Source organism: Trichosurus vulpecula, chromosome 1 (assembly GCF_011100635.1).
Source record: "Trichosurus vulpecula isolate mTriVul1 chromosome 1, mTriVul1.pri, whole genome shotgun sequence".
NCBI lineage: Eukaryota > Metazoa > Chordata > Mammalia > Diprotodontia > Phalangeridae > Trichosurus > Trichosurus vulpecula.
The window spans coordinates 345678403-345703901 of record NC_050573.1 but is presented as its reverse complement, the minus strand read 5'-3'; the positions used below and the strand labels follow the sequence as shown (position 1 = coordinate 345703901).

The window sequence follows — 25499 nt, the reverse complement described above, 5'->3', positions numbered from 1 at the left end:
CCTAGAAAAGGAAGTGGAAGTTGTACTGAAAAAATATATAGTGGAGATAAGTAAGTGTAGTATAACAACAGTGTGGCTAGCAGCTGCTGTAGGGGTGTAAGACCCAACATGACCAGCAACAAGAGCTGCCAGCACAGGTCCTTTGAACTGTTTTTTCTAAGGAAAACAACTTTAAGGAGTTAACAATCTCACTTTAATCAAACATACATATACCATTCACTTAGTTCAGGGGAAAAAGCCAGCACCTTGAAATTTAGAGCAAATACAAACAGAAATTACAGAGACAATATAAACAGACTAGCATTTCCATCTAACCAAACCACAATATACATAGTTACCAGAGAAGCACCAACATCTGGGTGTTACAAAGCCAGGGATAAGGGTGGGGAGGGCTGTTAAGAAGGCTGCCCAGAGTCTCCTCTAGTCAAATCACATGACACCTTTCCAGTGAGCAAGAGCTCCAAACAAAATGCTAACTTCTGAGTTTATATACCCTTCTTAGGGCCTGAAGGCTTCACACCTAATCAGCAAAAGGGTGTGGAATTGGGGCTTAGCACCTAGCAAGACTTACTCAAAGGCATTTGATTACTTTAGCATTCTAAGAGAGAAAACAGTAAAAAAACAAGTCCCACCTGAATCAATATTACATGTAGCTGACCCAATGCCTGCAAGAGACACTGTATCTGAAGAGTCAGATATGACTGAAACAACTAACAACAACAAATGGCTGTAGAGAAGAAAAGCTTGGAAAAAACCCTTGTTTTTCTTCCTCTATAACTGAGTTCAGAGTTATTGCTGTTGAGTTGCTTTAGTCATGTTTGACTCTCTGTGACCCCATTTGAGGTTTTCGTGGCAAAGAAAGATACTGGAGTGGTTTGCCATTTCCTTCTCCAGCACATTTTACAGATGAGGAACTGAGGCAAACTAGGCTAAGTGACTTGCCCAGGGTTACACAACTGGCAAGTGTCTGAGGTCACATTTGAACTCAGGTCCTCCTGACTCCAAGGCCCCTGCACCACCTAGATGCCCTTGAGTTCTGGATGGGATGATCTCATTTCATTCCATGGTGTATGTTAAGGGCATCTCCATTATTTCTTTCCACCTGTCTATCCTAAGCCTCTCAACTACAATTTCATATTTCACCATGTTTACAAATATATCTTTAATTGGAAATATCAGGGCTCCAGCAGTTTGAATAGACATCTTGCAGAGGATTTACAGGAAGACAAGGACAAGAACCACGTAGGATGGGTAGGTACAGAGCGGGCTGTGATATTCCCCAAATGAAGGAAGTGTCCATACTAATGAGAACACAGTTCAATTGAGATTTTTAAGTACCTTGCCAGAATTTCTAACATACCATGGCTAAAACATATTCACTAATTACCTTTCTCATCCTGATGGAATCTTAATAAAGCTGCCTCCAGCCCCAATATTCTAACTCCCTTATGGGCCTCATTGAACAGCAGGCACGTCCTCATTTAACCACACCATTGGCCCCAGACTCAATCATAGGCTCCACTGAACAGCAAGCCTACTGCCCCTAGCTAACCACTACCCCCAGACTGCTGCTTTAACCATTGCTCCTACCTAGTCACTGCTCCCCTGACTCCATATCCTAACTTTCTTATATATGTCTCAGTAAACCAGTAGGCATGTCCATGAACTCATGTCGCACTAGAACAGTAGGCATAAACATGTGAGGGAATCCCAGCCACTGTCTCTAGCTAGCCACTGTCCCCAGACCCATTCCTCATACTCCTTACAGAAACAGCAGGTGTGTCCATACATTCAACTGCAATCTTACCTACACCTCTGTTACCCTTACATGTAATCTGTCCATCCAGATTTCTGATATCACTATCAAGCTATAGATGTTGAAATTATTTTAAACTTTTCTTTTTCCTCTATTAATTTTCCTATCTAACTGATAAATCATCACTTTTTCCTTTACATACTTTGATTCTATCCTTAACCACCATTCCTACAAAATTCTGACTTTAATCATTTCCCTTGTTCATTTCCCAAGGAGCCTCCCTATGCCTCAATTTACTGAGCATACTGGGACAGAATCTTCTACTGTACAGAGATTCCTCCCATTCCTTTCTAGATGTTATGGTAGGATGGCTAGGTTCTATTGTCATGTTCAAGGGGATTAATTGGTATAATGGAACCTGTACTGGCTCTAGAATTGGAGGATTTGGGCTCAAATCCCATCTGACACTGTCTATTTTTGTATCCTTGGCAAATCACTTTACTTCCCTGGGCCTTATCTGTAAAACAAGGGGATTCAAACCAGGTGATGACATCAGTTGCCCTTCCAGTGCAAGATCTATGATCCTATTCTTACCTCCTCTTCTCTTCATTGCCATTCAACAAAAGGTCTCTCAGAAGAGGATCCCTTACTCTTAGATCCCAGCAAACTTCAAATGCTCACATATTATGTATTGTCTCTATCATCTCAATCAGTAGCTTTACTATTTGGAGAGGTGGTATTGTGCGTGTGTGTGTGTGCATGCGCACGTGTGTGTGTGTGTGTGTGTGTGTGTGTGTGTGTGTGTGGGAAGGGAGGGTTGGGGAGGGTGGGCACTATAACATTGGCCTTATAGTCTGAAGGCTTGAATTAAGTCCCAGATCTTCCATTTGATAGTCATGACCTCAGAAAAGCCTCAGCTTTTCTCTAACCTTCAAATAACTCATCTACACAATGGAGATGGGAGATAGCTAAAGAGATGTCCTCAATCAAGAAAACATGAAATCCTGTTGTCCCTTTGATATTAACTGGCTTTATGACCCACATCAAGAAGACCTCCCGCTAGGAATTAAGTTGCTAAGAAACTTCAAATATATATTGTTAGAAGATCTCCCTCAGGAAATCCTTAAAATTATAAATTCATAGGTATATTTTTTAAACGGAGATAATAATGCCTATAATAATACCTACAAATCTCTCAAGATAATGCAAGTTTTTTTAATTTTAAAGCATTATACAAATATGAACTAAGATGAGTATTATTAGTTGCTTGACATTATCTCAAAGGTATAATAAGTAATGTATAATAAGTGTAAAATTCCCTATGGACTCTCTCTAGTAACCTCTAAAATCATGCCATTACTCCTGTCAAAACCAGGCAATTAATTCTGGTTATTTATTATCAAGATTGCTTTTAGACAAGATGCCAAAAGCAACAAACTGCTTAACTTCCCTGGCCTGTTATCTCGATTAGAAGGAACATCCTTCTTTATCTTTGACTTTCCTATTCCAGCCTCCTAATTCCAAAGACCATTCCCTAGGGAATACAGTGTCATTCTACGTGACCCTGAGGAGCTCTTCTAAGAGGGTGAAGATTATTGTGTGAGTCCCAGAGGGAATGGGTCTCATTTATCCTAATGAGGAAGACCTTTGTGCTTCCCTAAAGACAGCTTTTACTTTACCTCAAAAATTACTGAAAAAGAAGTTTTGAAGTCTGGAATATTTGTTCTGCTTTTGGAAAAGAGATTTTTAAAAAGCCAAATATTATTACAGCTGAACTGTTTACTTTTCCTCAAGCATCACTCATATTATTATGAAAAAGGGAGATAACATACATTTGTACTCAGTAAGTGTTCCTGTAAAGTAATTCAGTTGAGACCAGAACATTAGAAATAATAATTAATACAGCAAAAGCAATTGGGAATAATATATATATATATATATATATATATATATTACATATCTATCTTTTTATCTATCAAGGGGAAGATAGCAAGGAATAATATTATTGGCAGGCTTTTGGCTCACTTGGCATCCTTATGTTGTCCAAACAACTCAGTGAAGGTGCCCAATATGTTGGGAATAGACTCCCTGAAGCAAACTTATTAGAGGATGAGCAGGTATGGATGGATTTTGGTCTGGATTATTTAAGGGAACATCCAAACTGATAGAGATGTACATGTATGGAGAGAGAGAGAGAGAGAGAGAGAGAGAGAGAGAGAGAGAGAGAGAGAGAGAGAGACAGAGAGAGACAGAGAGAGAGAGACAGAGAGACAGAGAGAGAGACAGAGAGACAGAGAGAGACATTGTAGCTAGGTGGTACAGTAGAATGAGCTATGGGCCTGGAGTCAGGGAGACAAGTTCAGACACTTACTAGCTATTGGACCCTAGGCAAGTCACTTAACCATGTTTGCCTCAGTTGCCTCATGTGTCAAATGAGCTGGAGAAGGAAATGGCAAACCACTTCAGTATCTTTGCCCATAAAACCCCAGATGGGGTCATGAAGAGTTGAACATGATGGAAAATAACCGAACAATAAAAGGGGATATATCTGTAATGATATGTGGATATGCATATATACATGTATATGCACGTGGATGTGTACTAGTTATACGTATAGATATATGTGGTATACACATATATATCAAGTAAAACAGCAGCTGTTCAGAAATGAATATATGAATGTATTGTTCTAGAAATGAACATATACCTGTAGACCTATCTGATGTGGAGAGTGAATATTAATTTTGTATAATGTATATTTCTCACCTATACACATATACATGTTCATATGTAATGTATACATATATACACACATAATATAAATGTACATGAACCTCTTGGGTTCATGAATTTTCTCATGAATATGAAAAAGTGTGCATATATACATGCAAATATTCTCATTAGCACGGACTACGTGGTATTTGTGTGAAATATTAATGCATGTGAATCTAATAGTTATTCTTCAAATGATACAGACATAGAAGAATGTATTTCTTTATTGAAAAAATATATAGTTCTGAAAGGTTGCATATAAAAGCAAATCTCTGTATGTTCAATCCTAATTTTCACTTGTGTTTCTGTTATTTTTAAAAATGTATATATTTCTTTGGGCAAAAAGGGAGGGGAGTAAGAAAAGAGCAACTTTGAGGATGCAGTACATTTTTATAAAAATTAAAGAAAAATTCTGAAAATAAAACTACTCAAAAATAAGTCACAATCTGTGGATTCAAAGTGACTAGACATATTACATTTGGTAGCACTGGCTCAAAATCACAAATAAAAAATAATTCTAATTAAATTAATAAGGAATTGATGTCATTTTTATTTAATTCTTTCAAAGTTCTACACCACAAGTAATTTTATATTTCTAATTGTTTAAACTATTTCCTAACATTTTAGTAGAAACAACTGGCTTTCTTACTATTTTGTTTTAAATGGATGGATTTTTTTCAAGTAACATATTATGCAGGACAAATGTATAAGATGGAGATAATTTAGTTAACAATTCAAAATACCACAGTGATAGTAAGTATGAAAAAAATGGAAGAAAAAATGCAATGAGAGTTATTCAAATAAACCCAAATCTAATTTAAAATTTCTGTGAGGAAAATTTTACTGAAATATATATGTTGAAATTCTTATAACAAAGTCTTCAGATAGCTAATCAATTACATGATGTACAAATCACAGAAAATAAAAATCTCGAAATAGAAAGAGACCACACAAAAATCCAAACACTTCTGGAAGCTCTTAGTGGTGGGGAGCCTACAATATCACAAAACTATCTTTTCCAATTTCAGATAGCTGAATATGTTTTTTTTTCCTTTTGCATCAACTTTAAATCTACCTTTCTTCAACTCCTACTTCCTTCTTCTATTTTTTTCATCCTCAGTGGAATGTCTCCTCCTATGACATCATTCATAAGAAATTTGCTAACTAGGTACCACTCAAGTCTTTCCTTCTGCAGGTAAATATTCCCAGTTTGTTGAACCATACTTTTTATATAGTCTCTAATTCCTTTCCTATCCATATAACTTTTCTTTACATGTACTTCAATTTACTAACATCTCTCTGAAATGTGATGTCAAAAAATGAACAAAATATCCCCAACGTGGTTAGATCAAGGCAGAATACAACAGATTATCATGCTCTTCATTCCAGATACTATGTTTCTGTTAATGTAACCAAAATGGTATTAGGATTTTTGTCTGCCATTAGCTTTTGTTCCACTAAAATTTATAAAATATTTTTCACAGGAACTATAGCAGCTTACTATAATAATATTAACACATATTCATGTGAGGAAATCTAAGAATTAGCAGAGGTATGTCTCTAAGAATTTTAATTGCTGAAAAGCTTCCAATCTGTACTATTAGAGGGAAATCCATTTTAGGAGCCCATTAAATGATGAACCCATAGGTCCATTTTTTAAACAGGGATATTAATCCCTATAATAATACCTACACATCTCTTGTGTCAAGTATTGAGGAAAGCATACGAGTAGTAAAGAAGATATTTTCACCAGAGTGTACTAGAAAGAACTGCTATTCTAAAGTGATAAATTCATCCCAGAATTTGTGACAGAGAAAAAGGAAGACTGGTATATGGAACCTGCTTTGAGTCTGGTCTCCTCTAAACTTGAGGAGAATGGAATTCTCAGAAAGGCTACATTGGATCTAATGCATTAAAATTAGCCATGGAGAATTATCTACACATCAAGAATAAAGTTCTGAAGTCAACAGCACAAAGAGAAACAAATGCTAGAATCAGGAAGAAAATGGAACTTATCTGTAGGAATAGATGTGGTGGCAACTGATTAGCAATTGTTAAGAATAGAATCAGGATAGTTAAATATGTAAATGGACTGACACTGGTTAGGCCAACTGAGGAAAACAAAAAAAGATTTCCCTTTTTTTTTTCTTTTTTAGGCTTAAGATGACAATGGCATTTTTATCTCCCTTTCCACTGATTCCCACCCAAATGTGCGCCAATATGTCCCCTTCCAATTAATAGATTTTCTACATAAGGATATTTTCTTATTATCTGATGCTATTCCATTGGGTCTTCCACTTCATTAGCATTAACAGCACAAGGAAGAAAGTAGGTAGAAATAATATTTTACCCCACTTGACCTGTTAACATTTGCAGTTAATTAGCAAACACATAACATTGATGTAAAGGCAAAATGGGATTGTAAGACCTCCATTTCTACAACTTTTAGGCATTCAAAGATGGGACAAAAACCATATTTTATTTCCAAAACCCCTTAAAAAGTATTTTTTTTAAAAAAACTTCTTTTATAATTATGCTCTTTCATGGGGTATCTTTTCTCCCCTTTTGTTTATTATCTTTCCCTATTAGAATATAATGTCCTTGATGGCACTAGCATCATTTGGCACAGCACCGAGCACAGAGGAAGAACTTTATAAATGCTTCTTGACTAAATAATCTATCATAGATTTGAAATGCCTAACCCTCCTCACTGAGTTTTTTAAGAGTTAAAATGCTTTTATAAGTTGAATGAGAGCACTTGAGGAAAAAAATTAGAAATGGTAGCTACAGAAGAAGAAATGGAAAGGAAATTAGCAGTTTAGCACAAGATATATATATAAAAAACTTGTCCAAACCACATAATCTTTAAAAATTAAAATAGACTTATTAGAAGCCAATGTCTTCATGAGGTAACAAAAAATTAAAGACTAAAGGCTAAAAAATTGATGAAAATATAAGGCATTTCATAACAAAAACTAATGACTGGAGAACAGATTGAGGAAGAAAAGCATTAAGAATGATTGGACTACCTGAATGCCATGACCAAAAAAATAACTGGGACAACCTATTTCAAGAAATTTTAGCAGAAAATTCTCCAAAGGTCTTAGAACCAAAGGGAAAAGTGGAGATAAAAAGAATATATCAGTTATCCTCTTAAAGAAAGCCCAAAGTGAAAATTCCCAGAAACATCACAGTTAAAATTGATAGTTTCCAAGTCAAAGAAGAAATATTGCAAGCAGTCAGAAAGAAATGAAGTACTGAGGAAGCACAGTGAAGATTACATTGAATTTAGCACACCACTATAAAGGAATGGAAAACTTGAAATATAATATTCCAGAAGGCAAAGGATATGTACTTACAGACAAGAATAACTCATACAGAATTACCCAGAAAACTGAATATAATGCTACTGGGGGAAAATGGGCCTTTAATGAAATAGAGGACTTCCAAACATTCCTGACGAAAAGACCAGAGCAGCAGAGAAACTTTGAAGTTCAGACATAGAAGTGAAGGGAAACATAAAAAGGTAAACATAAATGAGCAAATATAAAGTACTCAACAAGGATAAAATGCCTAAACATATGTGCCCTAGGAACTCTATCATCCTTAGAAGGAGTTCAATTAGATAAGGTCTTGGAAGTTCATTTATGTCTAGATGATCTTAAGGAAAGAATGGAAAGAGAGGGGAAGGGAAATACACTGAGGGCTGAGGAGGGGCAGGGAAAATAAAATCGGGGAGATTATCTCACATAATCAGGTTGTACAAGTAGACATCTAATACAAATAAATTAAAGGAGTGGAGGGAATTGGCTGACACTTACCTGAACTGGTTAAAAGAAGAAAAAATATGCACATATAAAAATAAACACACATACAGTTGGATCCAGAAAAATATTTCACTCAACAAAAAAATAGAAAGGAAAGGGGTGAGAGGAAGGAGGATTAGAGATAGGGTACATTATAGAATGAAATAGTGCTGGCAAAATAAACGGTAATGGTGTACAAAAATATTTATAGCTCTTTCCAAGGTAACAAAGAATGGGGATTTAAGGGTGTTCATAAATTGGGGAATAGATCAACAAGTTATAGAATATAAATGTGATGAAATACTATTGGGCTATTCTCTTGTCATCATTATGATCAATCACCATTCCAGAGAGCTAATGATAAAATATGCTATCTACCACCTGATAAGAGAGGTGGACTCATAATGTAGAATAAGACAAACTTTTGGAAGACATATATAATATAGAAATGTCTTTTGAGTGACCATATATGTTTGCAAAATTTGTTTTGTTTTTCTTGTGTTCTCTTAGGGGGTTGAGAAGTGGGGTGGGAAAGTGAGATAATGGAACATGACTGAGTAAAAAAATATTTTTTAAACAAATTAACTTATCTCCCCAGTCTTTTCTTCATTAGGCTACATAATCTCAAGTCATTCAAATTTTCTATCAATTTTTGTAATTATCCTCCAAACCTTTTCTACATTCTCCATATCCCTCTTCAGGGATAAAATAAATTTTGGAACACTATAAGTGTACATAAAAATTTAAACTTAGCAAAAGAGGCAAATAGAATATAATGTTTTGAAAGTCTCACAAAAGCATACTCGCTTAAGTAAATAGCTCCAGTTATCACCTATCAATATCCGTTCATAACAACTATTTTAACTAGGAGCAAAAAAAAAAGTTGGAAGGATACTGATAAATAATACTCAGAGGACAAGGTCCTCAATAGCATATCAGGAATTAAAATAAGCTGATGGAAAACTAAGGTTCAGTTTTCATTTATTTTATTTCCGTGAAAATTTCAATCAAGTCAACAAGCACATTTATTGAGCAATGATTTTCAGTCACTGTCCTAACCAATGAAGGTACAAAGAGAAGCAAAAAATATTCCCTGACCTCTATAGAAATATACTCACACAAGTGTACCTCAGTGAGGTTTTAACTAGAACAGAGCTCACTATATAAAGGGAGAAGCCCTTTACTTGGCATTTAACACATATTACTTTAAGTACATACATGTATTATACTTCAAGATTTTTGAGAGCAGGGACTATGTTTTATTTTTCTTTGAATCTCTAGCTCCTAACACAATATCTTGGTCTCTAGATTGTACCCTTCCTTCAATACACAGCACTTCAAACATATTTGTTGCTAAGGATGATGATGTTAACCTTGCCATGGTTTACTTTCTATGCATATATTTATACATCCTGCCATCATGTTTGATGTTTAAAATATAGCTTGCTATTCACTATGACCCCTTTATCTTTCAATGCTACTTCTGCAAATTTATTTGAGTGTTTTCTTTTTCCTCAGATATACTCCTGAGCATATCTCGGTTGATTTTCATTTTTTATTACCACTGCTCCATTTTATTAATTTCATATTGGAGTAACAACTTGCTAGTGCAAAGCTGAACCCCGTGCAGACTATCTATGCCTGTGGTGCATTGCATTAACTGTGGGGACTCTTCCAAACAAGCTGTTTATTGTAAGCAGGATAAAGGGCAAACTAAGTTATAACAATCCAGCAGTGGTCAGGTCTATGGGTGTCAGCAATCTGGATGAAGCACAAAGCTATAGAATCAATGTAGCCTATAAAACACCTCTCTTCATGATAAATGGAATTGTCTCTTCTTGAGTCAGGTACATATGGGATTTTTCTAAGAGTAAAATAACTTCAATAGTTAATAATATTAATAAGTAATACTTTAATAGCTCCAGGAAATGTATTCAGTATTCAATTCACATCCTTTAAAGGTTTCAAACCTTAAAAAATATATTTTGCAAATACATTTACAGACACACACATGTATGAATAAATATGTGATATGTATAGTGGTTTATCAGAGAGAAAACAATAACTGTAAAATTGAATTTGTAACTATAATGACCGTGCTTGGCCTTGGCAAAGTGATGAAAACATTTAACACCGTAGAAATACGCATGTATGGACACACATACACGTACACAGTCATACGACTGGTTGGTGACATGGCCATCCTTTCTAGTACTGGTTGAACCTTCCCTTATACCCCATTACTTTTTGGAACCAGAAGGGAATTTTTAATACTCTAGGTTCCTCTTTGCCACTTTGATATTCTCTCTCTAATTAGAATGTAAGTTCTTTGAGGGCTGGGCCTGTTAAAGTTTTGGGGGAGGGGTATTCTCAAGATTTAGGATAGTGCAATAAGTGCCTAATAAGTGTTTGTTGGTTGATTGATTGATCATACTGTCATAGTCATTCTACAATAGATGTGTGGCTCAGCTTTATTGAACTATTTTGTTTTCTTCTTCTTTCAACCTATGTCACAAGGGATGGGCTCACTGTGTTAGAGGAGGTATAAATTTAAGTGTTATGTATAAGTTAAAACCATCAAAATATGCTAACAGATGAACTAAAAAGTCCTTTAGTGGAAAGGGAAATATTTTTAAAAATATCCTTACAGTCCTACACTAAATATAATCAGTGGGTAAGAGGAAAACAATTAGCTAGGTGATATGGCAGATTGCTGAATTTGGAGTCAGGAAGAATTGAGGATGAATAACACCTCAGTCACCTCCTAGATATGTGACCTTGGACGACATATTTAACCTTTCTCAGCCATAGTTGCTTCATCTATAAAATAAGGATAATAATAATACCACTTACTTCACATGGTTTTTGTGAGAACAAAGTGAGATACTGCATATAGTGTTTTATAGACCATCAAGTAAATGTTAGTTATCATTATGAGAGAAGGCTTTTAGTTACATCTCCATCACAAAGGTGTAACTTCAGAGTTCCCTAATACAAAGTTGCAGACAAGATTAGTGAAAGACTATTGGTTTCCATCACTAGAAAATGGGGGTTGGGACCACTTGGTGTACTACTGACACCTGTAATTATAGCATTTGTGGCTGATTTCTGAATGACTATCCAGTTTCCTTGATTAAGTGTAGAGACTTTCTACTTGTTTGTTGAGACCCCACAGGGTTAACATATTCAGCTCCTCAGGTACTTGTTTATACTGGTTTTCTTGTTATTGTTGTCTTTTTTTCAGATGTGTAAGTTCTATGTCTCAGATTAGTCCGTGAAACAATTCAAAACGAGAAGACGATTTTTATTGCTGTTGTTATTGATATTCCATTCAACACCTACTGCAGGGCTTTATAACATGACAGTTTTTTTTTTTCTGTGCCTGGAACTAATAAAAGTTCCAGTGACAAGGAAGTTCATTTATTTCCTTAACTGTCTAATTGGTTACTTTAGAGCAGCTTTGCCCCTAAAAAGAAATAGAGCTTGGCAATCAGGAGTCAGTCATTTAAAAAAAGGGCAAATCTCCAGATTCCTATAGCATTTGATTTACTGACACTGAATTATGGTGTCCCTTAAGTGCATTAAGCAATACTTAAAGAGAAAAATAGTGGAAGGAAGATTGATGACTTCTTTGAACTTAAATTAGTTTGGAACAGTATTTAGTCTCTAGATTGTATCCTTCCTTAAATACTTTGAATGATCTAATTGGCATGATATTCCCTCTACTGCTTCATACTATAAACCATCTATGCCCTCTCACCCTGCTGGAATGTTTTTCCATTTCCATAAATACTCCAAAATGTGTCCACCCCAACATGTAGTACTTCCATTTGGTTCTTTTAATATCTTACCAATTTCAGTGCAAAACACGTTTTGCCTATTTTGAATGTTCATTCTTGCTATGTAGCTAGCCTTCATCCTTTTCTAAACATACATATCCTTAATGACGCCTTTTATATCATCTATTGCACAAAAGTCATTGTTGGTGTGCCAAGGGTCATTATGGCAGCCCAGTATTATAGACAAGGTGCTAGCCTGGAATTCAAGATTTTGAGTCTTACCTCCAATACTTGTAGGTATGTGATCGCAGGTTGGGTACTTGACCTATCAATATAGATTGTATAGTACAGATATTTCCTTGTCTGCTAATGACTGTGTTACCTTTCTCACAGAGCTTTTGGGATACAATATATCTAAATCATTTTTCAATTCTTAAAGTGCCATATACATGTCAGTTATTATTAATGGCAATATCCTATAGTCACAGTGCATCTTTCCCTTGTCCCTAGGTAATTTGCAATTATAATTTTTCTGAGGTCTTGTTATTCCAAGATTCACAGTCACATGGCATCACCAGGGAATATACTATATTATAGAACATTAGAAATTTTTATTCCTCACCTAGCTGGACTATGCATTGTGTTGCTCATTTACAACAAATTTACAATAGGTAGATAGATACATAGATATAGATATAGATATCTGAGTATCTATACTTCATCTGATATGTATTGAAACCACTATAATCTCCCAGTTTTTGGCAGAGTTCATTAAATAAAAAAGAAAGATGTTCCTCTGTATCGGGAAATATTATATATCAAGAGGAAAGTGAAAAAGGCTTTCCCTACTCTGCATTCTCTAGCATTATTCCATTTCTGAAACTTGTAATCCATAACACAGCTGATTCATTTTGCTACCAGCATTCTCATTCCTCTAAGGTTCTTATTGACAGAAGGAATTTAAATAATGATTTAGGATTTCTGAGTAACAGCTCCAGGATTTTTAACTTTGCCAAAACTCACACATAAATAGTATGACAGCTACAGTTTCAAACCAGCATCTCTGATCGACAATGACAAAGCTGTAAAACATTTTCTGTAAGTTTTGTTACAAATCTAAATTGCCATAAAAGCCACCATCAAATTCAGTGTTTTGTAACTATTTTCAAGGGGAAAAAATCCAGAAATTCAACTATTCAGGACAAAAGATTATTAAATAGAAGTATACTATCATAACCTTATATCCTTAGATCCAGTATTCAGGAGGAATTTATTCCATTTTTGAAGATAAAGTCTGGTAAATGGCAATTTGTTCATTCTCCCAGTGGAAAGTTTTTAAAACATTTTGGGCTGGGCTGAAGAATATCCTTATTAGCCACGAAATACCTGCTGTGGCAGTTATCAGCAATATTACTTTCTACCCAGTGGGTCCATAATAGACAAGAAACTTCAGGTATATCCACATGCCATTTGAAAGAGACAAAGTCTGCAAAGACATACTTTTAATCAAATGACTTTCTTTGGCATAGAGTCTCAGAGGTAATGGTGAACCTCTTATTTGTTCCTCCTTTTATGAGATTAAAAATGGGGTTAGGTTATATAAAGATTGATTTTACTCTTGGGATATGTTTCCTTGACTGGACAATGCAAAACTGAAAACATTTGTAGACTCTATGTGAGTATGATATATTACATTAACTATGTGGATGCTTTCAAAGAAGGGTTCTTGCTGTTCTCAGGATAAAGGGGTAAGCTAGGTTATAAAAATCCAGCTGCGTATGGCTAAATAATATTGGGAATTTCTCAGGGAAAAAAGTGATGGTGGGCACAAGAATTCAACTGAGTATCCTTTGTAATGCTAGTTAGACTCTTTTCTCCAGACTACCTCTTGCTGAGGCAATTTTCTTTCCAACACAGGAAGGAGGAGGTGGTGAAACCAGATAAGGCCAAATTCAGAGAATAGTATGCTATTTAAAAGATACATAGGCAACTGCTACCTGGGTGATGAGCCCTGTAATGTTTATTTTATCATCAACTAAGTTTTGTTAATGTCTTTTATTTTTATATCATAATCATTTCTGCATACAAAACCTCACAATGGCCACAGAGTTGAACTTGAAATTTAAAAAATAAAAAGAAAGAAAAAAGTTAAGCAACTAGTGATTAAGTGACCACATCTGACTATGGAGGAACTATTTTACTGCAATCATATGCCACACCTCTCTGCAGAGATGTGTTTCATTATCCCTTGAGTCATAACCTAAGATCAATTATTTGTTCTGCTTAAGCTTACCCAGTCCCAGTCTTTTCACACAGATCCCAAAGCCCTCCCTTTATCCTACTCAATCCATAATTCCTTGAATTATGTTATTACTCTCATTTATATTCATTTTACCTCCTCCACTCCTCTATATACCTATATGGCATTCTACTTTTTCCTTTTCCAGATCAAATATGAGATACCAAATTTTCTCTTTCCTTCTCCTATCAGTTATTCTCTTACTTTTAAAGGCATTAATATGTAAAACCCCATTTCTAATACATATCTTCATTATGTTCTTTCCACTAGTAGGATATATTAGAATCTAATCATCCATTCATGGGCTTTGTGTTTCCATGATCCTCTTGGCTTCTTTCTGTGACCCTGTTATTGGTTTGGTTTTATGAAAGACAATCTCTACTCTCACTTCTACTTAGCCCATCTATTAGTTTTATTAAAGATCTTCCCATTACTTCCCTTATCCACAAGCCTTCTTTTTTTAAAGAAAGACATATAATGTTTAAATTTGTGTTCAAAGACAGCAAATATAATTATTTAAATACTAATGTAGATAGGCTTAAATAATCTCCCTGGCTCTGCAACATGAACAGCAGTAGGCCAGAGGATCTGAGAAGACAATATCAGTGAATCCAGCTATCACAGGCATCGTGGCACATAGGAAAGATATCATAACAAAAGAGGCAGTTGATACAGAAGGGAATGCCACATAAGCATCATTAGTACATTTGATAAATCAAAGGCCAGAGTTCAGGACACCAGGACTATCCAGAAGAAATTGCAAGGTGTAGGACTCATGTAGATAAGCTAGAGTTGGTGGTCAAGGGCACAGTCTGAGCAAGAGCACAGTAGCAGATACAGAGACCAAGTATAGAGACTGGAGCTGTGGTCAGAGAAATAGACCAGTCAGAGGGCCAGAGGCAGAAGCAAGAATTCAAATCTGGGCTAGGATTTTTTTTTGAGGACTGGTTTTGAGAACTCAAAATTAAATGAAGGACCAGGTGGCAAATGGATTATAACTTTAGAGTCAAGAAACAGAATCTCAAATCTCAGTAAATATGGGATAGAACAATAGAAGAACTTGGGAATGAAGGAGAGAGACTATTGACCCTCTGTTCTGGTTTACAGAAAACTTCTTGAGGTAGACAGAAAGACTGACCTTCCCCTTCTTTACTCCCAACACACCAATGAGTAGAAGGAAGACAGTGCTGTAATACCTACTGTTTCTTTCCCCCAATCAATCCTCAAGACTCAATTGACATCAGGTACAGAATGCCCACTGCTTGACAGATGCTGATCTCTATATCCCTACCTCTACTGGAAGTACCCTAAAACCCTATTCCACCCTAACCCTTGAAATCACTATTCTCTTGATTTGGTGAAATCTGTCCTGTCAATACTCCTCAGTATCCTCTGGGCATGCATCATCTGCCATGTTGCTTTCCCTGCCTAAGAATGATCTGGCTTTTCTAACTGCCATGATTTGAAAATACATATGGACTCTCCTTTATGTATTACCTCCCCAACTAGAATCTCAGTCCCTTGAGAATAGGGAATCATTTTATTTTCTTTTCATATTCCAGCACTTAGCAAGTGCTTGGCATATAGTAAAAGCTTAAGAAATACTTTTCCATTCTGTGGAAGAAATACACGTTAACGTTAGCATTATATAGTATATAAGGTTTAATCCCTTAGAAAAGCAAACCACAACTGTTTTACCCTCACTGTATATTCATTCTATCACCTCACTCCTCAACAGAAAAGACTTTCCATTGATGGAGTGACAGCACTGGATAACCTGGTTTGCTGTTAGGTGGCTGTAAACCAAGTATTGTAAACAAATGAACACTGCAACTAATGGCTTAACTTAAATGACTTTTCCATAATACTATCAAGGGTCTCACAGCTAGAGTGAGAGATGGAGAGCGAGTGGGTAGGAGATAAGCATTGCACCTACCCTTTTATTTGACTTAATTTTAGAAAGCTCTAATTACAAGCACTTTAGGCTCTGTTTCTAAGCTAAAACTTTTCCTTGGACAGGAAAAATAAAAGGAACAACTTAGAACTAAGTAAATGAAAGCTTCAGGGCCAAAATGTGAACATCAATAGAGTATTTATGGGTACAGTTGAAACCAGTTAACAGAGACAGTGTTAATGGAGAAAATCTAGTTAAACATGTCTGTTTAGGGGAACATTTCATTTTGCCCTTTGGATGTAATACAGAACAATCCAACTTAATGGGGAGTTAATAATGAGATCATTCTCTCTTCCATAAGGGAGACTTTTAAAAGAAAACTGCATTTTTAATTCAAATAATTTATGTAACAAAAAAGCACTAATCCTGAGAGAAATATATACATATATACATATATATACATATATATATACATATATATACATACATATATATAAATATATACACATATATATATGTGTGTGTGCGCGCGCGTGTGTGTGTACACACACACACACACACACACACACACACACCTCCGTACTTCTTTTACTTGAAATTAATTCAATAAATCACTGATCTTCACACATAGCATACCTCACTAAGATAAAGGGTATAAATGAGTCTTATACCCCCTGTCTCTGATAGATTAGCAAATATAATAATCATGGTCTCAGTTTTCTCTCATTTTTATTAATAGTTACAAACACCATGATTTTCAAAATTTATAATTCAGTTTAGTTTGAAAGTCATATTAATGGCATATATATATATGGGGGTATGTATATGTGTATATATACATACATACACATATATCATACATACACATATATCATACATACATGCATACATATATATTCCTAAAACATAACCCTAGAGTTACTGGGAAGGATCATCCTCTCTCCAACAAGGGGGCCAAGGCCGATGAAAATCCTCCTCCTCATTCAGATACAATGACTTTGCTTTTATTTCCAGAAAAATCAGTTTCTGATATATAGATAGATAGATAGATAGATAGATAGATAGATAGATAGATAGATAGATATAGATATATATGGATAACTATAGATATACATGCAGATATGATATCTATACATACATATAACACATATGACAGGGGAAAATTTGTAGACCATTTGAAGTAGAGAAGAGAATAGCCAAAGTTACAAAGGACTGAAGAATAAAATTTTCTTCCCCTAATAACAATAGCAACCCACTCTGTAAAGCTATGCTCCCTTTCACAAAAAGAGTGCCTTTGTCTCCTTGGCATGTGAATATTTCTGCTAATTGCTGCTTAACTAAGTTACAGATATTTTACTCCTACAATTCTACCTCCTAAGTTAACTCCTCTATCCCTTTAATCATTTTTTGTTGTTCCTCTGTAAGTGGCCTCTGATTTATCTTTAGAAATCTGGTGCTGAGGTGGCTTCAAATGAATGTAGTATTTCAGATACAGGCTCAGAAGAATTATGGAAAAAGGTAATGTTTCCCTTCTCCTGGACTATTTCTACCAAGGCTTAACATTATGAAATTTTCCAAGTAGATTCTCAATAACTATTCCATTTCCTCCTCATTTTTCTGACTTCTCTAGATTCATATCTGTTATATTCCCTTCACCTCTGGGATTTATAAACATCACTTCCTCCCTCCCCTCAAATGTAGCGGTGTCTGCAAATCTCATTAAAAGGCAGATTACTCTCCTTCCCAGATCATCAATAAAGATGGAAGAAAGAGTCATTGTTAAATAAAAAAAAAAAAAACTACTTAAAACTGCAGTATAGGGAACTTATACAGTCATTTAAAGATGACCCCAACCAAACTTAATTCTATTACTTGGTAGTCAAATAAATCTTAGCTACTGGATCATTCTCAATGGTTTGAGGTCTACCTTAGAGGTAATATTTTTTACTATTCTAAGACTAAAGTGCCAAATGGTGCCCTTAAATGATGTTTTGTTCAATATTAAAACATTTAATATTTCTAGTTAGAAAAATGAATTTTTCTTCAGAATTTGTGAAGCAGAAAATAAAATATATAATTCAAAAGAATTTTGATGCTTACCATTTAGCCATTTAGAGTTGTACTGTGCAGTGCGTAGAGGAGGGAGGACCCCAAGGCTTCGATAAATGGCAGGATCTCTTCCTGGGAAATCCATAGCTGTGGCAGCATACAGTTCCCCCCCAGAAGTAAGCAGGGCTGTGGAGTTATGTTGGGGACTATAAGGACACCGAGCCATACCACTGATCTGATCATGTATCTCTGTCAGGTTACTCAACTACAGATGAGAAGAGAAAGAAAGTAATAATTCCTCAGGACAGAACCCTTTTGATGAGGATCCATGCATCATCAATGCATCATAGACCAACAAACCAAATGCCTTCCCCTGGTGCTGTCAGTACCTCAGAATGACCAACATCACATTGTTGTCTGTCATTCTTTTTTCCTATTTCCATTCCAGTATATACTTACTGATGTCTTTTACAAAATTTCTACTATAGAAGTCATGATTGACAGTAAGTGCAGCCTTATACCAACCATGCATATGTTTGTGGCCCTTTTTTGCTACTAGTGATTTTTATTCTTCTTAGATCATGAAGTTCTATGTTTTCTAGATATAAAATTTCATTAAGGGATTATCAAAAAAAGAAGACTTGGGCGGGGAGGAGAAGTAAAACGGGGGCAGTTTAGAATCATTGGCACTGCATGATTTCCAAATTTAATCCAAGGTTATGTGTATATTTATTTGAATTTTTCTATCTATATATGTACATCATACATGATAGAACAAAGGGTTATACTTCTAGGTGCATTTTACCATGTTGACAATACGTATTTTTCACCCACTTCATTTTTCTAGTATTTATGTGAAGACCAATCTCTTTCATATTACTGGGGATTTAGCTGAGGAAGCTTTGCAAAGACCTGAGGATTCGCATAGTAAAAAATTCTTGTGTAAACAGAAACATTTGGAGACTCTCATCAACAATAAGTCAACTTTTCTTTTTTGTTTGGATTCCAGTCATCTTTTGAGACTGTGACACACACTTTAGCTGAGCATTTCCCTCGATTTTATACTGTGCTATATACCAGTATTCTGCATTTCCTTATTTGCATTTTCACAGTAATGTATCATTTTTCCTAAGTATGGGAGAAATTTCTTTGAGGAAAAACTTTAAGGATGTATATACATTTATAAAATGTATTATTAAAATAGTATTAAAATCAAGAGAATAAAATTTATTAACCATTTCCATTCAAATTCATTAATTTCATTGCAAATAGCTTTTCGATCAACTTGTCTTAATCCTATGGATATTGTTTTTCAAATTATTCACATTCACCCTTATTGTTCATGCTCATAGTTACTGTAATTCTTCTGATTCAGTTTTTTTCCACTTTGTATTATTTCATAAATATCTATGTACTTTTTGAGGATATCTCCTACCTACTCATCTTAATTGTATCTTAGTATTATGTTGATGTGTAAGCCAGTACTTAACTGGCTTTTGCATATTTAAGCCATTTTTTTTAAAGATTTCACTATGGTGCAATGAAAATCTTTATTTGAATAGTTCTTTTTTGTAATTATTTTTGATAACACTTTAACTGCATGTTGCTAATAATGGAATTATTTTATGAAATGATATGAATAAGTAAAATTCTCTTAAAATCAATAAATAACAGAAAAGAAGAATCTGATATTCTCTATACGTCTCAGTTGACAAAGCTATATCCTACTCTAGAAATTCTATTTTAAAAGTTGATAGTTGCCTTTTATTTTTATCAATAATACCCTTGATACATAAATAGACCACTATAGTAAATTTGTACAGAGATAGGTGAGGCAATAAATGCTTTAATGACTGTCAGTATCTTCTAGTTTAACGGTTTGGGGTAATTTTTTAAATACTTTTCTATTCCTCTGGAATCTTCCCTTCTCTGGGATATCTTGAAAATCAATCCCTGAAGTGGCTGAACACTATATTGCCTGCAGCACTTCCTCATGTATTTTTCCTCTTCTTAATTCTATCCTTTTAATTGCCACTTCCTTGCATGGCATCTTTAGGTACTGGTAGCATCAGGGAGTACAAAAGAATGGTTCTAATATTATCACTGATGAAGATATATCCTTATAGAAAAGAGAATATGGCTAATCCACTATCGTTCTTGAGCAGCTAGGTTACATTGTGGAGTTGGAAAGACTCATCTTCCTGAGTTCAAATCTGGCTTCAGACACCACTTATGTGACCCTGGGCAAGTCACTTATCCCTGTTTGCCCCAATCTCCTCATCTGTAAAATGAGCTGGAAAAGAAAAAGGCAATCCACTCAAGTATTTTTGCCAAGAAAACCCCAAATGTGGTCACAAAGAGTCAAACACTATTGAAATGACTGAACAACAACAAAAATTGTGCTTCTTCCAGTTTCAACTACAAATGTTTGGGTGATCTGACTTAGGTCCATCTCAGAGAAAGTTCTTTGGAGAACTCTTTTTGTCAACTGATGTTTTTAAAGTCACAATTGCTTTTAGCCTTCTACAATGCTTTACAAATTAGCTTGTATGTCCTAAACCATATGTGTGTATGTAGCCCTTACATTCATATATCTTCACTTCACAAGGAATCCTCTGAAAAACCATTTGTAAACTAGGGAAATGGGTTATACTAGATTGCACATACATAGTTAATTTTTAGCTATTATAATTTTATTTCCCCTTGATAAAGAAAACCACTTGCTTAGATATTTTAAAGACATAAAAGTCATATAAATAATCATTGCACATTTTTTGTTAAAAGAATCCAACATATTGAGATTTTTTACAAATTCAGACTACCTATGTATTTTCATTGTTCCATGTTAAAATTTAAGTATTCAGGAACATTTTGGCTTCATCATATACTAGGTTTTCTCAACCTTTGGACATAGATCTCCTAAGAGAATGCAAAGTTACTGAAAGGGGTCTAAGAATCTACTTGCATAGCTGGAATTTTCATTTTGTCATTTTTTTTTACTTTTCCCTAAAGGCATTAATAATGCAAATACTGTCACATGGAGAAGAGAAGTGTTGTGGAGTTTTTATGTCAAAAAGTGTCACCATACTTTAAAAGGTTGGAAACCTCTGACATAAAACAATGATTCCTTTTCATATACGTTGTTTTCAATTTTACATATTATAAATAAATTTTTCTTTGTTTAAATCTATTATTTTGTGGAAAAGCAAGATGAATACATACCGTTCGATTGGTGCAAATTGGTGTAAAAGCATTGGTTCCACAAGTGAATAGTCGGTCACCCCCCACCAGGAGTACACGAATATAATTTTGACATTCATCCTGAAAAATTCAAATTAGGTAATATGTTTAACAATGTCTAAGGTGAAGAACATTTAATGTTTGACATGTTTTCTCTGGCTTATAAATTAAAACAGTTTGGCCACTGAAAAACTTATCTGTTATTATGGGGTGTGTGTATGTATATTTGTACTGTGATAATATTATATTTGCACATATATGTGAGAAAGAGACAGAGAATTAGAATCCAGACTAATGGAAGCAGCATGGTATAATGAAAAAAAAAACAACACAAATCTAGACTGTCTAGATTCAAAGATGTTGGGTTCAAATCTCAACTGTTCAACTGCCTGCTTGTGTGATCTTGGGCAAGTCATTTAACTCACTGTGACCATCATGTTTCCTCATCTGTAAAAGTGTGGTTGGATTAGCTGTTCTCTGAGGTCCTTCCTTCCTGGATAAAGATCTATTATTCTATGATTCAAACTAGCACATTTTTAAAAAAAAACAAATTTCATTGTTAAGAAATGTGTCTTTTACTTTTATTTAAGCTAAGGGGAAAAAAACTGAGTACATAGCTTTATGAGTAATGAAGTATTGGGAAATATTCCCCAGTGACTATCAAATATAATTTATTTCAAGTGAATGGACAGGTTTGAATGGAGAACTTTTGCATGTGAGGCATAACATAGATGTGCCAAAATTCTAGTATTTCATAGGCATACGATTGTAAAGGCCCTTTGCCTTTGCCACTCCTTATTCTTCTTGCCTTTTGCAGCAATCGACACTACTGAACACACTCTTCCCCTAGATAATAACTTCACCACACTACTGTCTCTTGATTCTCCCCATTTGACTATTCCTCCTCAATCTCCTTTGCTAGTTTATCATCCATGTACAGATCAATAAGTGTGGGTATAAGCAGTCAATCAACTATTTTCTAAGCACTCAATCTCAAAGATTCTATTAGTTCTCATAGTTAAAATAATGATCTCTAAATGAGTTCCATATTTACATATCCAAATTTGATATCCATTTTTAACAATCTGCTGCCTTGAGGACATACTGAACTGAATATCCTCTAGATATATCAAATTCAGCATGTCAAGATATCTCACCATCTTTCCTTTAAAATTCATCCATCCTAACTTCTATTTTCCTATTCAGGACACTATCCTGCTCCTAGACACAAAGGTTCATAATCTCAGAATTATTACACTGTCTCAACAAGTAGCCAATCAGTTGCTGAGTCTTATTGATTGTACCTTCACTAAATCGCTCACATCTGTTTCCTTCATACAACTGCCACCCTGGTTCAGGTTTTCATCACCTCTTATCCAGAATATGAGAGCATAGTCATAATTGGTCTTCTTGCCTTAGGATACTCTCCTCCATAATCTGTCATCTCATTGGCACATTGCTATTGCCTAAGGCATGCTCAGTAAGTTTCTTATCGACCCTCAAACAAAATATAAACATCTCTGCTTATCATATAAAGCTATTAGCAATCTAGGGCCAATGTTTCTAGGTTTCTTATGCATTGGTTCCCCTTCCACACAGTCTATGGCCAAGCTAAACTGATCTGATAACTAAGCCTCTAGTTCCTCATACACAACATTCCATCTTTCATCTCTGTGTTTTTGTACATGTTGCTCCTCATGCCTGAAATGCACCTCATGCTTACTTCTGCCTCTTAAAAACCGCAGCATTTTCTACAATACAGCTCAAAAGCTACTTCCTGTGTGAAGCTGCATAAGTCCTTCTAGCTGCTATTGCTGCCTCCAAAAAATTACTTCATATTTGCTTTGCATACATTTTTCATGAACTTGTATGTCTACATATTATTTTCACTGATATCATATAAGTTCCTTGAAGTAGGAATTTTGTTTTTCTCTTTGTTTCCTTAGCACTTAGCAAGGGGTTTGATAAAATGTGCTGATTTATTTCTTGAATAATATCTTGTCAGTTCATTGACTGACACAAAATGGCAAGCATAGAGTGTCAGAAACATTCAGTATTAAGCATTGTAACAACACATAACTTTGCTGCTTTCTATGGCTAAAGAGTTAGACGACTGCTTCTCCAGGCCAAAAATAAAAACAAAACAAAACAAAACCCAAAAAATCATTTCATATACTTTTCGTATATTGTAGAGTCAAACAGAATACAATGCTATTTGTATGACAAAAAAGATCCAATAACTCCCTGGAAATGTCTTTGCAATGTTACCATCGTTTGAATAAAAGATTTTCACAAAACATTTAAAGTGAATCTGGTGCAATGATTCTTTTGACCAAATGCAGCATTTTCCCTCATCAAAAATGTTTGTTTCCTATAAGACAGTCTCTACCTCTGATTTTATTGCTGAAAGACTTGCTTTAGGCATACATAGCATATCAAACTATTCCTTCTACTGCAGTATGGACAGATAAAAATAGATGGGCTGTACGCTGGGGAATTTGGGTTTGATATGAAGAAAACTGTATTGTCCCATAAATGGTGAGGATTAATACTGGGATACTTAAGATAAGAAAAGCAGAAAAATGGTGGGATATGTGTGTATGTATTTTAAAAGATATTAGATCAAAAGTTATGGACAAAAATTGCTAAATAAGAAATAAAAAGTATTAACAACCATATAGAAAAATGTTCCAGATTACTAACATGAGTAACAAAAATTAAAACAACTCTGGGGTTTTATTTCACATCCATTAAAGTAGCAAAGATGATAAAAGGGAAAAATAGTAAAAGGCATATGGGCTAAAGGGAGATATACACAGTAATATACATCTAGGAGGGCTATGCAATGAAATGATACAACCATTCTGCAAGACTGCTTGAAATTGTGACCATCCATATCATTGAATCAATTCTACCTCCGAATAATTTCTTGAATTCTGTTTTTTTCCTTTCCATTCCTTCTGTTACCATCGTGTTCAAAGTCCTCATCATTTCTTGAGTGGAATTTTATGGTTTTTTTCTTGCCACTTTTCTCAATCCTCGTTCTCTCACCTCTGAGCTATCCTACGTACTCTCAGATAAATCATCCTACTACACAAGTTTGATTATGTAGATTCTCTGCTTAAAAAACCCTAATAAATAAAAGAGAAAAAAAAACCTTCAGTAACTCCTTCTTGCTTAATCTAAGTTCCAAATCCTTTATTCTGGCTTTAAAGTCACTCCATAACCTCACCTAACCTACTTTTCCAGTTGGATGTCATACCATTCTCTTTCTTATATGTTGTACTCTAGCCAAAAGTGTAGTAAGCAACATAAAACCCACACTTTCCTCCATCCATTCAATTAACTATGCCATGATACCGACCTGGAATGTTTTCTCTTTCATCACTACAAACTGAATACAACCCATTCTTCATGACCTTCTTCAAAGGCAACCTCTTCCATAAATACTCTTAGGAACTTGTCATATTCTGTTTTGTATTATATCTAGATGTATAAAATCTTACCTCTCCTACTTCCACTTTGTGGGCAGTACTATTCCTTATTTTTCATTGTATCTCCTTTAGAACCTATTATGTATCTTTTAAAAACTAAATACTTGTTTATTGATTTTACTTGTTTAACACACTAGCATCACTTTTGTTATTTATAGCATCACTCAAATGTTATCTCACCTATCCATAAATTATTATTTTCTTCCTATACAATTTTCCTTCTCAATTTTAGTAGTCTCCTTGAAAATGCTATAGGAGAACATTTTTTTAATTTAAATTTATTTATTTAACATATTTAGCTTTCAGCATTGATTTTCACAAGAGTTTGAATTACAAATTTTCTCCCCATTTCTACCCTCCCCCCCCACTCAAAGATGGCATATATTCTGGTTGCCCTGTTCCCCAGTCAG

The 25499-nt window shown here is 34.8% G+C and overlaps 1 protein-coding gene across 1 annotated transcript in view; it reads right to left on the bottom strand.

Annotated features, from left to right (window-relative positions):
- Window positions 1–25499, bottom strand: part of SEMA5A (semaphorin 5A) — a 464624-nt gene that overhangs the window by 262839 nt on the left and 176286 nt on the right. Inside the window, exons 5-6 of the mRNA XM_036757261.1 lie at window positions 21578–21676; window positions 18407–18620 (exon numbers count right to left, since the gene is read on the bottom strand). Of these exons, the coding sequence (XP_036613156.1) occupies window positions 18407–18620; window positions 21578–21676 (313 nt within the window). The remainder of the gene's footprint in view (window positions 1–18406; window positions 18621–21577; window positions 21677–25499) is intronic.